This window comes from Pocillopora verrucosa, chromosome 4 (assembly GCF_036669915.1).
Source record: "Pocillopora verrucosa isolate sample1 chromosome 4, ASM3666991v2, whole genome shotgun sequence".
Classification (NCBI taxonomy): Eukaryota; Metazoa; Cnidaria; class Anthozoa; order Scleractinia; family Pocilloporidae; genus Pocillopora; species Pocillopora verrucosa.
This window is the reverse complement of record NC_089315.1, coordinates 15,930,965-15,944,971: the sequence shown is the minus strand read 5'-3', so window position 1 is coordinate 15,944,971 and position 14,007 is coordinate 15,930,965. Positions and strand designations below refer to the sequence as shown.

General features: G+C 37.7%; 1 protein-coding gene across 2 annotated transcripts; it reads left to right on the top strand.

Moving 5' to 3' along the window:
- The first annotated feature begins 2,658 nt into the window (after nt 1-2,658).
- LOC131795634 (follicle-stimulating hormone receptor-like) lies at nt 2,659-14,006 on the top strand. Of its 2 annotated transcripts, none has more exons than XM_059113221.2 (5): nt 2,659-2,689; nt 8,976-9,191; nt 10,303-10,374; nt 10,745-10,816; nt 11,331-14,006. In XM_059113221.2, the coding sequence occupies exons 1-5, from the start codon at nt 2,685-2,687 to the stop codon at nt 12,883-12,885; spliced, it is 1,920 nt and encodes a 639-aa protein (XP_058969204.2). In that variant the 5' UTR covers nt 2,659-2,684; the 3' UTR covers nt 12,886-14,006. The 2 variants fall into 2 exon arrangements, with proteins under 2 accessions (XP_058969204.2, XP_058969212.2); XM_059113229.2 differs by lacking the exon at nt 2,659-2,689 and adding an exon at nt 6,497-6,633.
- Nucleotide 14,007: the final 1 nt, after the last annotated feature.

Sequence of the window (14,007 nt, the reverse complement as noted above, 5' to 3'; positions counted from 1 at the left end):
CATTTCCGGGTGTAAAGACGAAGAACAAGAACAAAACCATTGTTTATCCAAGTGGCATGTATCTTTTAACCATTCGCAATTTTAGTTGAAGAAATTTGTAGAAGGAGAGTTTATCTGCAATGAGTAGGATCTATATAGGATCAAAATTTAATCTAATAGAGGATAGAGAGGAATTTGAAAGCCTGGACATGGACCAGATACAAGCACGACATTATGTTACCAGAACCTCCTCATGTATGATAAACAGGATAAATTCAGTCCAAGTTAGGATTCGTTTTCAGCGGTAAAAAACTCACCATAAGACATACCAGACCTGAAAGGGCTTACATCTTTCCAGAAGACTTCGCAGACGGGAGTTAAAATAACAGGAACAAGCTTGGCTTAGAGTGGGCGTAATTTTATAGTTAGCTTGACATCGAGAATGTGATGAAAAGAACTTCCTAAAAACTTATCGAAACAGTAAGGGCTCCTTACATCAACCATATTTGGCAATACCTCCTACGTATCATTGACGTTGACAGCCAGTAGTACAGCCTAATGTTTTCATACTGCTCCCATTTCTAGTTATTTTTTATACATGTCACCAGGTACCTTTTCTATACTTAAAATGCACCCTGGTCTTACATCTATAATAAAAGTGCTTCTTACGTCACAAGATTTGACGATCGATGACGTTTCCGCGGTATTTTCGGATGTTTACTTAACTCCACATTTGTGAACCCCAACGTAGCATTACCAGAATTTTCTTGGCCTTCTATCTTAAACGCCTCCTCCAATTCAATTTTTTGGTGAAATTGCAGCTACTTAGAGAGAGTAATTATTTCCCGTCTTAGATCAATTATCTACCTCTACATGAATTCGACATTCTCCATATAAGAGAGATAACATCTTGTAACTTGACTCAGTCCAAACAAAACCAGGTGATACTCATAAACGACGTACTGCGGAGAACCACGGTAAAAATCAAGGTAAATTTTTTCATTTAAAATTTGTTGTATCTCATCTTACATTCCTACTTTACCGCAGGCACGGTAAAAAAAAAATAACGCTTAAAATTTATTCTAGGATTTTACTTTATTTTGATTAGGTATACCTTGTATGTTTCCGCCATGTTTCATTACTTTGTCCAAAATAAGAGAAAAGATTCAGAACGTTGGAAAAACAAAGTCAGCTTTTCACCAACAGATTTCGCGTCAGATAGATAACCTATCTTCACCTTGATTATTTTCCCAAAGCGACGACTAGCTGCCGCATAAGAAAGAGAAGTATGTTTTGTTTATGTGAATTATATCAAATTATGCGTGCAGGCATTGTTTTTTCGACCATTATCCTTGGGCGTTTTGGTTTTTCTTCATTGTAGTTCTCTTTCGAGTTTATACGGAATCAAATCTAGAAGAACTATCACGAAAATGACACGTTCCACATAGTCATTCAAACACTTTTATAAAAAGGGATTAATTTTGGAACTTATGTCGCAAGAGCTTTATTTATGCTCATTTACATCAAGAAAGAAAATGTTTCTTTTCTGAAACATTGTTTAGCCATGCATGGATATTAATGAGACTTACTCGTTAAATGCGTTATTGAGAATAGTCAGTACCGACATTTTAAGTAGTCACAAATACTTTGTGTAATGAAGACCATTTTTCGGTGACACATCATGCACTTTAGATGTTTTAAAACTCACTGTAATGTGTTTTTAAGAGTCTCCTCAATTATGGACGCAATGAAAAAGCCAGATAAACTTGTTCAACATCCGTTAAATTTGGCTTTCATATTTGCTCATTTATTTCACTAAACAAGATACCTATGTTTTCACAATAACCATTATTTGATTCAGAAGTATCAACAAAAATGTCGATCAGTAAAAAAAACCTAAATCGCAAGGCTATCATTTAGTAAAGATCTGGAAGGTAACAAGATATCTGGATATCAATGTTAAACTGAAATTAGGAATATTCTATTGAACTTGGATCATTGATGGCGCATGGCATGAAGAAAACGATCGAGTTTTTTTTAATTCTTCTATTTTTCCTTTATTTTCATTATACGTTTGATTGCTTAAAATTTAACGACATTATTTTTTTAGTGCTCAAGCTTTCATTTTTATCCCTTTTCCCTTAAATAGAGTGAACGAGAGAAACGCAAGTGATGTCTTCAGTGAAAAATAGCCCTTTTGTCACTTACGTAACGTGAATAACCAAATTGCGTTTGCAAAAACTTAATATCCTGTCATAAAACAAGATAAAATAAGCCGACCCGCACTACAGCTGCTGATATGACTTAAACTGAAATGATCTTTTCTCAATTTGAATTTCACATGAATTTTTTTCGCTAGCCTGTTAAGGTAATCTGCAATTTGAACGCTTGTTACCAGGTACTCGGTAATACTCCAAAAGTCACAAAGGAGGTTCTCCTGTTTAAATGTATCTCAAGGTGGTATTTACCAAGATATGTAAAAATATTTTTCACCATTTACAGCGAGAAATCTAAAAAAATACGCAATGAGGGCAAAACCTCGATAGCTGTGACGGAATATAAAATATGTACCGCGGTGTCGGTCATTATTAGGTTTAATGTTTGTCATTCCCTCTGCATTTTCAGCGCAAGTAAGAATCGAAAAAATATTTTGAGCGGTTGGCGGAAACGAATGGTGAAGGAATAGCAACTAGATACCTGCATGTATGAGGTAGGATCTAAGTTTCGTATTGGATTTCTTAATTTTTTCTTTTTTTTTACTCCAACAACGAGAAAATGAAGAAACGTTAGCACATTTTTTCTATTGTATTTTCAAGTAAGTGAAAAAGTAGAAGCTAATTTGCGTTTCGCGCGTAGAAATTTAATTGCCATTTTGGCTACACGTTTAGGACGAAAGAAAATGTTTCATTGTTTTACGGTGTACACTCTTTTTAACCCTAAGCAAGTTTTCGGATTTTAACCCCAAGATTTAAGTTACACTTTTTTCGAAATTCTTTAAGTTCCGCAATGAGTGGTCGAAAGTATACAACACCCAAGCCGATGCTAGTTTGCGACTCGTGGCGTAAAGCAATTTCGTCCAATATCTCCTCTGCGAATCAAGAACCTTTCATCTCAATTCTTGTTTACAAAATTCGCCCAGGGATGCATCATTGGTAACAAAGAAGCTTTTTGACGGTTGAATAAGCCAATTCTAAAGAGATGTTATTTTACAGTTATTCGTAGGCTTCAAGTAGCGCTTTTGATTATTTTCAGACAAAATTTTGCACTTTTAATTTTATTTTTTAAGCTCACTTTGGTGTCAAAACAATCCCATAACGGTGGTTATAACAGTGTCACTTTGCGCGTAAGAGTGTACACGTAGTTTATTGTTTTTATTTGATTAAATAAAACTTAAAAATAACTTTTCTAGTTCGTTTGCATCTATCCTCGGCTCCCAAAAACTTATTAAATTTACGGGAAAACAGCTAATTTTCCATCAAATGCTGTGGTTGATGATAGCCTCCATTCTGTCATAAGACGCATCATTGATTTTCACGAAATCACCCCCACTGAAAAGGGATCGCCAGGGTACAACATTGATGGAAGAGTACACTGACCTTTCTCTTTGTAGATGCGGGTTAATAAGCAACAAATATCTGAAATATTACGTAATGTTACCTCTTGTTCTTTTGTTCATGGGCATATCATGGACCATACACGCTTGGGCACCTCACTGAAAAGCGTCTCGGGTAATTCACTTGGCTGTCGCAACAAAGTTCTCCTCATACCTTTGGGGCGATTTTAGACAGTTTAACACGCGAAATGGCAATTTTGCGTATCCACAACGCTTTTCAATTCAAAATTGGAGTCTTAAAATGAAATATTGAAATGAAATATTCCGTAATTATTTCATTTGAGGCGTTTATAACTTCCCAAACAATAACTTCCTCACATGTGCCATCTCATAGGTAGCAAAAGGTAAGTCACATGGCCGAGTTCGCTTAAGAAAGAAATTCTTGAAAGAAAATGGATATTCACAAAGTGTTCCCTTACTGGTGGTGGTCGTGGAAAAAAAACATATTTAGAAAAATGTTCAGAAAAAGTTCCAAGCAAAGGGCAAGCCCTAACCTCTTAGGACGGGAAATTCTAATATCAATTTTTCAATCTTCACATCCTTATGCAGGGCAGTTGTACGCGTGTCGCGAGCGTTTACGCACAAACGGATCTTCGTGCCTTCGGGAACCTCTTAGATCAGTGAAAGTGTGTCCACCCATCTGTTGACGGAAAGCATATATTGTGGTCAAAACAGTTTGTCTGATAGAGTTCTGCTCTTTGCCTTTTAAAAATTTGTACAACCTAAAATAGAAAGTGAAAAACTTCGAAAACAAAACCTCTTTTAACGATTGCGTTTTGCCTGGCCACCAGCTGTCAAGATTCAACTCCAGGTATTAGTTTCCTCACACATTTCGTCTGACTCACGCGGCGAATTCCACTGTGAGAACTTGGGAGGTAATGCCCGTACACCATCAAAGATATAAGGGTGCATTGTATATGTGTTTTGATCTTCTAACATTAATCTAAATCATTCTCACAAAGAGAGAGCCCCTTTATTTTCTTTTAAAGGTAGAGACTTATTCATAGCTAGCGTTCTCCCATTTCTTGATCCATGATACTGCTTTCTGGCAAACTGTAATGGCATTTCAGAGTCATCTGAGAGTAATGAAGTAAAGTCACCAGACTTCCTTGGGTTTTTCGCTGGGGAGTAATCCACGACAATTGCGCACTTCACCTTCGCTTATGTCTATGCTTTTGGAAAACTTCCAAGGAAAAAAACCCTCCTTCCAATATGAAAGCTTCACGTACAGGAGTTTTCATGTTCTAGTGGACTTACAAGAAAACGAATGCTGAAAAAGGGAAAAATAATCGAGATTACAAGAAACGTTTAAAAGATTCTTGCCCTCGTGTTTCAACTGATGTGATGCAAATTGTTGTAAGTGGCCTTTCCGAAGTCCGACGAAATCCTGTCGTGATTGTGAAGCTATCCCGGATGAGACTCCGCTCTGTCATTTGTGCGATACTTATTAGTTCCGAGGATTTATCTTTTAAGGGAAAAAAAACACCTACGTTTAGTAATCAATTCGACAAATTGAAGGGCTTATAACATTGGATTAAAAGTTTTCCTCAAATGAGAAAAAAAAGGAGAGAAACCAAAATAACTACGACGGAAATAAATTCAAAGCTATGAACATGGAGAACCCTAAATGAGAGGACATGTCAAAGTTTGACAAAAAAAAAACAGGAAGTTTAGTTATTTCACGATTATTGTCGTAAACTTCCTTAAGCCTGCGGGGTGTAGTTAGGAAACCAAACATTTGGAAATATCCACAAACCTTTAAAACCAAACCGCAACGGGATACTCTAAAAAGCATTGGTTTTTAATTTGGACGCTGTACTACACAAACGGCTCGAAGTTACAGTGATTACACGTTTCTAGCCTTGTTATGCACCCCCCCCCCCTCCCCCCTCTTTTTTTCCAATCGAATATGTAGCCTAGCTTGCAATAATGTTTGCGACTTATTCCTTGGCCGGAAATAAACGACGCTTACAGCTTCGCTTTGATAAGCGTGAACATGTAATAGAGTGAGGGAAACAATCTCAATAATGAACAATTCTAATAAAGGACGTTTTTTTTTTTATATACTTCGTAACCATCAACACAGCACCCGACTAAACAAGCTTAGTATTTCATGCTTTTTAATCAAGTCAAAACGATTCTGTGAAAATGGCTTTCCCATCATTTTTATCTCCACAATGAGATGAGAAACTAGCAGCAAAGTTTCCTATGTAAATAAATATTATCATTCACATTGCCATTTAATAACTGAAAGGGGTTTGTCTAGGCCTGTTTTGATGAAAAAATAAAGGAAGATCATCCAAAATTTCATAAAGCTTGACTTTGTCAAATATATTTGAGCAAGAAAGAGAACCACAGAGGAAAAGGCAGTATGCATGTTCTAAAAACACATATTTATTTCAGCGTAAACTGGTACCTTACTATTGATTTTGTTCCATATTTTGAAGGAAAAAAACGAGCCGACGTTATCGTTACTGACGCACTCTAAAAATATCATAAGAAAATAATAAAAAAAAAACGCCTCAAAGCTCGAATATATAACTACGATGGTGAAGTTAGGTATGGAGGAAACCTCGACGATAAAATATCCTCTTTCAAATTTTAAAATGAAATAAAACCACAAATCGTTGAGAAACATGGAAACGCTACATCTCTGATAAACAAAACTTCTTACTACCCCTCGCTGCAATAGGTAGCTATTTTAACATTACAGGTGGCTCTTCCTTCTAGTCGTAAAACTGAAAGAAATTTATAAATTCAGACATCCACCCAACAGGAAATAAATAAAAACTTTCATTAATTGTTTTGACCGGAATGAGCTATCACTGTAAAAGAGATTGATAAAGCTGACCAGGCCATTCTTAATGAAATCATTCCCTTAAGTTTGTGCTCGAAGGATCGGGAATTAGTAACTGCAACCGTGAGACAACTCAGAGACATAACGTCTTCATAATCATTTTTTAAGCAGGATAACCACAAAATCCAATGATATATTGAGTTTTGACTAGAAGATATTCGACCTCGCATCATTTTTTCTGCAGGTGAGTCTTCCTAAGCACAACAGAAGTTATCTAAGGTAGAAAAGAGCGATCGGGATTTATTCCTTTTAATCGAAAATTGCGCCTGAACTCTTTGCTATCTTACTAATAGTGTCACCTTTCCCCGCTGCAATTTAAATTCAGCTATTCAACTGAATGCTATGATTCAACTCCTGATTAAAACCATCATGATTGTTCACTCAAAAAGAGGCTTTAGGTTTGAGATGCCAAACGATCGAATTTGCTTTTTTATCTTCAGGATATTATCGCTGTTACCTTAAACATTTTTTCCTTTATGGCTGATATATTTTCTTGTGGGAGCGCGTAGGAAGCTCTCCTTTTAAGCATTTAAGTGTGATATGTAATTGATAAGGCTTTCAGTACTCACTCAGAAACAAAATTGCAAATGTAAACTAATTCTGAGGTCGGAACACGGATGTTCAGTATCCATTAGTTGACCGGACTGGTTAAGGGAGCAAAAAATTAGTTTTTCTTTCGTCTACGCGTGAAAAAAACTCATGTATAGTAACCGAGTTTTAAACAGCTTGTAAGCAGCTGGGACTAAACGCGACCAAAAAATTGATATTTTAGCCCAGAATTTGTCTTCCAAGAGCCTTCTGCCGCCTCAAAAACTCGTTTTTAATTAAAAAGCGACAGACAGGATGCCAGGTCATGAAAGAACTTCGTTTATCTTCCTGTAGAGTAGTAATGAAAATATGGTCACTTGAGGCTCCATAACTTTTTTATTCGCTACTCTTCTCTTCCTTTAAGGCTCCAATTGACAGTCGAATGTAACTGGCTCTTTTACAAGCTGTTTTTAATCTAGATTTCCTTTCAAGTTTTGCCCATTAGATCTTTAGAGTTCCAGGTTTAGGATAAGCAGATATCGTGATGTAAATTTTTTTAAAAATGATCTTTGAACGTAGAGGAAAAAATCAAGTCAGACAGGATATTTGCAATGGCAATTTTTCAACTGTAGAGCAGAGCCTTTTCAAAATTTACCATTAGGAAGGAAACAGAAGGGAAGCAAATCTAAATATGATAAAATCCCTGTCACTTGATGCTCGGAATACAAAAAGCATATTTGACTAATACAACGTTACTTTGTCAGAACAAGATAATTTTGTGCCAAAATAGTCCACCTACCATGCAATTTTAATTTGTTCTGCCTATATACGGATAATTTTGAAACAGAGGGGAGTGCCATGCTTTTCCTAGAGCCTCTGATGATAATGAAGTAATCTCCTGAAGCCTTAATTCATGCATTATTCATCTTACTATTGAGCACGGAAACATCGCTCGCACCTAGCATAATATACGAAATGCGAAACTTAAATGAATCATATCTTTTCGATTCAATTTCGATACCAGATGATGTTCTTCCATTCAAATAGGTAAAAACCTCCATCAAGTTGTTGTATTTTTTTTGACAAGTTGTTAATTGCTTCGCACACAAACTTTGCACCGTCAAAATAACCCTTACATTTTGTATTATGAGCACGGCGTTAATCGCCTGTATTGCTCCTGGATCCAGATTTCTATCGCTGGCGACTGTAAAGGATGCGCAAAACAATTAACATTTACAATACTAGAAAATGGCGAAAATGTGGTGGCGACACCAAAAAATATTTAAAAGCAGGCTTAAAATAACTTTTCCTAAATACAGTTTTCTTAAACAAAATCCTAGTTTCCGCCTTTAAAGGAAAGGAAAAACTCTTATTATTTCGGTTAAAAGCCAAATTTGTTGGCAAGGGGAAATCATATTTGTCACGCTTATAAATCAGGACATATTTCCCCTTGCAAATTAACAATATGTTTACATTAAAGCATTGTCCAATGCCTACGAAAATAGACAGCAGACATTTGAACACCTTGCTTTGCAAACAGGCAATACAGTTCATTTCTTTCTTCTTGGAGAGTAGCAAGCGAACTCGACAAGGTAACTGACAATCGATGGCAAAAATCGATAGGCAGTGATCCCTAAAATGAAACACACTTAAATTACGAATCGAAATGTTTCGTCGATAACCAGACTACCCCAGAACAATAATAGCACTGATTTAAACGGTTTGAGTCCTGATTTTTTTGGTAAAAACTGTAAGATTAAAGGACCTGACAAACACATTTGTTTTGCTGAAAAGAAAAAAAAAATGAATGACTGCCCTGACAAACACATTTATTTTGCTGAAAAGAAAAAAAAAATGAATGACTGTGACTTGTATTTTTTTAACCTATCAAGTGTAGTTATATTACAGACGATCGTTTTCGTCGTGCATCCATATGACACCAAAAGTGATGTGATAAACACAGAAAGAAAGAAATCTGGTTATTTTCTCTTGATACAGGATGAACACATTTCTACTTTTACTGGCATTTTTTGCGTTCTGTCGATGTTACTGTCGTGGAGAGATCACGCAAATGAGGAATCTTTCCAGCTGGACTCCGTGTTCTTCACAGTGTTGGTGCGCGCACGATGACAAGAATCGTGTCTATGGAAGATGTGTCGTGAACAAACTGGAGGAGCCGGTAGAATTCAACTCTTCCAGGCAACTCCACTTTTTGTAAGTAATGAGTGAGACACTTAAAACAAAAAATTTAGAGGATCATAACTCGGTTATGCCGTTATTGAAACTTTAAAGCGAAGAACGTATCGTAGAGCACTCTTGCATTGCTACGCAAATGATTGTTAAGAAAAAAAAATTTATAAAATGTAAGCGATGGCTGAAACACTTCCTGACCAGAAATACAGACTAAGCGACTTGCTTTTCTTTTTAAGTGTTAGTAGCCTGCACTGGAGAACGCTTCGTAAAAGAAGATCAGTTATCTCAAAACTTTGTTGCATGCTCCAGGCAAGGGAGAATGAATAGGTGTAGTTAATTTGTTTCATGTCTTTTTAAATGCAATGTTTAGACTACATTCAACGCTTTGAGGCTTCCTCTTATTAAAGTTTAATCCCTACGAACTATCCCCGTTAATTTTTCCCTTTTGAAAGAAGAAAATATCAATTGAAAACCGTAAACATCGATAATAATGACCTCGGTTTTGTCGCACTAAATACTAAAGCACTTCTATGGTCCATATTATTAAGAGAGATTTGCACATTTTCAAGGAATGTTCTATGAAATCCATAAACAATTGAGAATTGACAGCAAGACTAAGAGGCTTGAATTAAGAGCACAACCACCTTTAAGAACTCTGAAATATCATGAAAGCTTCACGGATTACTGCACGCGGTTTTAAAACACGGAGCGCCGGAGCAGGGAACAGCGCAGTGATTAGGGTGCTTATATTCCTCACCACTAATCTCAGTTTATGGTTAATTCGCGTTCTTGCTGCAGGGGTGTTTTCCCCCGGATTCTCTGGTTTTCCTCCCCCTACAAATAAAAAAACATTCCGAATTCCCATTTGATCTGTAAACAGTGGATGAAGAAGCACCTTGAAGATGTACTTCGAGGTAATTCCTCCAAAATCTAATTTACCAACGAAAGTTTCTTATTTCCGCCGAAGTGACTTGCCCCCGCGTTATGTCGCAGTAATATGTCCGCTTATCTATGTTCAATTATTTATTAAATTCGCCTTTTTAAGATCATTGATAATGGGTGTCCGCAAGGACACTGTCATTAACTCGAAAGTGAGATTTGTTTGATATAACAGCAATTTTTCGATCCGCAGGTCCTTTGCTGATAATGGAATCAGAGTAATACCAAGGGACATCTTTACAAACCTTCACAACCTCGAGTTTCTGTAAGTGCCCGCGCTATGATTAATGTTTTGTGCGAGGTTCATTGCAGTGTAAAAGCATTTTTTTTTGTTTTTATTGGCTGGGCCTCATCAACGTCTTAAGACCTTAGGTGGGGACAATTAATTCATGGTATACGAGTCACGACAGACGCATTCCGACGGGATTCGGGTACTTTGTAATAATCCCCTATGACACTGCATAGGATTCTCACAACATAGTAACACAACGTTTACTTATTTAGTATATTTGCTGATCTGATTTATAACTGTCAGATGCAACAAAGCGATATTTTTTTACGTAGTTTACGTATTTTCCACAAAGAGTCGAATATCTCATTTGGAATTAACCAAAGAGAAATGTTTTTCCTTTCAGATCTTTGTCAAACAACAGCATTGAAATCATCAACGAACATGCATTCAAAGGCTTGACTAACCTGCGTATCTTGTAAGTTTTTTAATGAATCCTTTCCTAACTAATTTTTGGTTAAAATACTGGAACACTTGTACAGAGCAACGGACAGGCATGTGATGAGACTGAATTCCCCTTACAGCCTCTATCCCTAAAGAAACCTTCCCATGGACGTAGGTATTAAATCCACAGGGAATAATGCTCCGTGAACTGTGCACGCTGCTTGCTTGTCTTTGATGGTGAACGGATAGATGTCCAAAAGAAAGCAAAGATCGCAACAAAAAATTGGTTATTTTCAGGTCTTCCTTAGATCTCCGAAAACGAGACAGTCGTAAAATAACATGCATATGAGGAATTCTTTTGGGAATGATACTAATATGAAGGATCCAGTCTTTTCGCTTCATCCTCTCTCACGTAAATCCTACCTCGTTTTCAGGTAATTTCTATGACGTACCAGCCTGATTGTTCGTTATTCGTTACAAAGAGAAAGTACTCTTTTTATTAAACAAAAGTTCATTTTATTCAAAAGAAGTAATTTTTCATAATCTAGAGATCTCCAAAACAACAATCTGAAGGAATGGAACGGGGATCCCACAGGAGACATGCCATTTCTTGAAGTTCTCAAAATTAACGGCAACGAGGGCTGGATACCCAATCAGCATATCCTTCACATGCCCGAACTCAAAGAGATTCTTGGGGTTACGTGGAGCTCGCACTGCTCTGCCTGCGACCTCCTTAAGATTCCCGGAAATGAAACAATGTCAGGAGATGAGGAAATGGGAGATTACGAGGAATTCAGTGGAAATGGCTTGAGTGGGGAAGGAGAGATAAGCGAGATGAAGTGTCACGTAACTCTCGAGGAGTTTTACTACTACCCTAAGGCAGTAAATTATGGAGTTTCTGCGCAATTTGTGAGACAAGGCTTCTCGCCACAATGCTTCTGTGACTTCAGCTCGGATTGCTACCACCGCGATGTCGTTGTACCGTATTTAACAAAGTTGTACGACTTTCCTCGAAAACTGTTCCTTTCACAGTATGCCTTAGGAGGATTGATTGTTGTTCTCAACATGTCTGTTCTCATTGTGATTATGACGTCAAGACTGTTAAGGAATAACATTTCATTCGTCTTGGTTGGCAGTATGGCGTTAAGCGATATTCTGATTGGTGTTCACAGCGTGATGATCGCCAAATACAACATATTCAGTGACTCAAACGTTAAGCCGCGAGTTGTTATGGAAACGGACACCTCCACCTGCACATACATGGGCATGGTATTCACTATAGGCCAGGTTACAGCTGTATTCACCTCTCTCATGCTAACTGTAGAAAGATATCTTGTCATAGTGTACTTCCAGAGATGCAGAGGCAAGGTTAAAACCAGAACTTTGCTCATCATTTTAATTCTTGTGTGGACAGGAGCGATCACCTTTGCGAGCTTGCCTTTGTTTGGCGTAAGAAAGCTAGAATATCACAGATGGTTCCAGTGCACGATGCCCTTCCATACAGGAAAACATCTGTTACAAACATCTAACATAACTTTAAGCATCTCGGCCATATTTGTACTTCTTTACCTTATCAGTCTAGGACTTTACATTTTGATATTCTGCTATGCAAGGAGATCCAGCATGCAGTTCGGCATTAAACGTGAAGCGAGACTAGCGAGGAAAATAGCAGTGCTGGTGTCATCAAATTTTATCCTATTCACTTTACCAACTGTTCTACTGCTAGTCTACGTATATTCCTTCTCTGAAATTCTTGACGCTGCCGAGTCATTCCCGAGCATGCGTTCTTTATTCATTATTGGTGGTTGGCTTCCAGTCACCTGTTTTAACCTGAATTCGCTGGCGAACCCGTTTCTCTATCCATTCAGACACCGTCGATTCAAGAAAGAAATACGTTCGATACCCCGCAGGTTACGCAACAGTGTCAGTCATTCGTTTTACCCAGTGTTCGCCACGGCACAGCACTTCAGCTTGCGCACATCTGCACGTAGCCACCAGTTGCGTCAGCAGTTCCATTCCTTCGCGCCTCGAAGGGAGGGTGAGAACTCACTACACGTTGATGCAGATGTTAGACATGGTCGTGGACGAACTGCAACAGTGTAAGACTTTTGTTCCACTCAATGTGAGTTTATTTCGAAGCCATAGAACATCGCCGCAAATTAAATTATCATGCAGCCCGACATCAGCAATGCAGCTTTAGGATTTGTACCCATAAGAGACATACCATATATTGTTGCGACCTTTTTGCATTTATGGAATTATAAAAAGACTTTAAAAAAAATCAGTTGGCAGATACGCCCTAGCACGCGTGCAATTACGGACTTTCGTGAAAGCCGTCAAAACATACATCTTTACGAGAAAAAAAAGGAAAAACACAGCTATAGAGATACTATCATCGAACAATCTCTAAGACTATGACCACGATAAAAGCTCAAGTCGAAGTGGGAGCGCAAAATCTAGCGTACATGAACTCAATCGTAAAGACAGATCTCCAGTCATTGTGTGCGAGATCAAAAGCACTTCTTAGTTCCATTAATTTGCCACGCAGGACATTCCGCATATGACATTCTTCGTCGTTCGAGGATCGTTTCCAAGCTTCTTGTGTTCCTCGTGCAACATAACAATCTTGTTCTTCCAGTTAAGGCTAAGATCATTATGTCGCTAGTAGCCGGATCAAAGCATTGAAGAACCTCTAAAAGGATAGGCGCAACGGTCACACGGTAAAATCGACAGGGAAAATGTCTCAGTAAGGTCCAGTTCAAACGTCGAACTTCACTTGAGAAGTCCACTGAGAGAATCAAGTTCAAGTTGAGTTCGATTTTTAAATCAGTTGAGTTCGTCCAACTGAATTTGGATCGACCAACACGTTCTATCCGTCTGCATCGGACGGATAGAACATGTGAAGATCGATCTTTTCGTGGTAATGATTAAATTTCAAATTGTTTTATTTGAAATCTCTCTGACCGAAATATTCGTTTTTGCTGCTCTAAATTTGGCTCGACGAATTATGTTCTACGAAAGACCCAACGGTCGAACATTACCCGTTGGGGTCGACCAAAATTGCAGTTTAGTTCGCCTCATGTGAAGTTCAAAGTTTGAAAAGAGCCTTAATTATAGTGAATCCATTTGGAAACAGATCGGAGCGTCATTTGTTGTGTGACAGGGCAGATCGAAGCTAAAAAGCTCTAAAAATTCTTTAGAAAATGCTTTTATTTGTCATTTTTT

Bases quoted from the DNA above. Each gene is read 5' to 3' on its own strand.
- LOC131795634 (XM_059113221.2), top strand. The intron at 9,192-10,302 runs GTAAGTAATGAG...TTCGATCCGCAG, and splicing joins TCCAGGCAACTCCACTTTTT to GTCCTTTGCTGATAATGGAA. The intron at 10,375-10,744 runs GTAAGTGCCCGC...TTTTCCTTTCAG, and splicing joins CTTCACAACCTCGAGTTTCT to ATCTTTGTCAAACAACAGCA.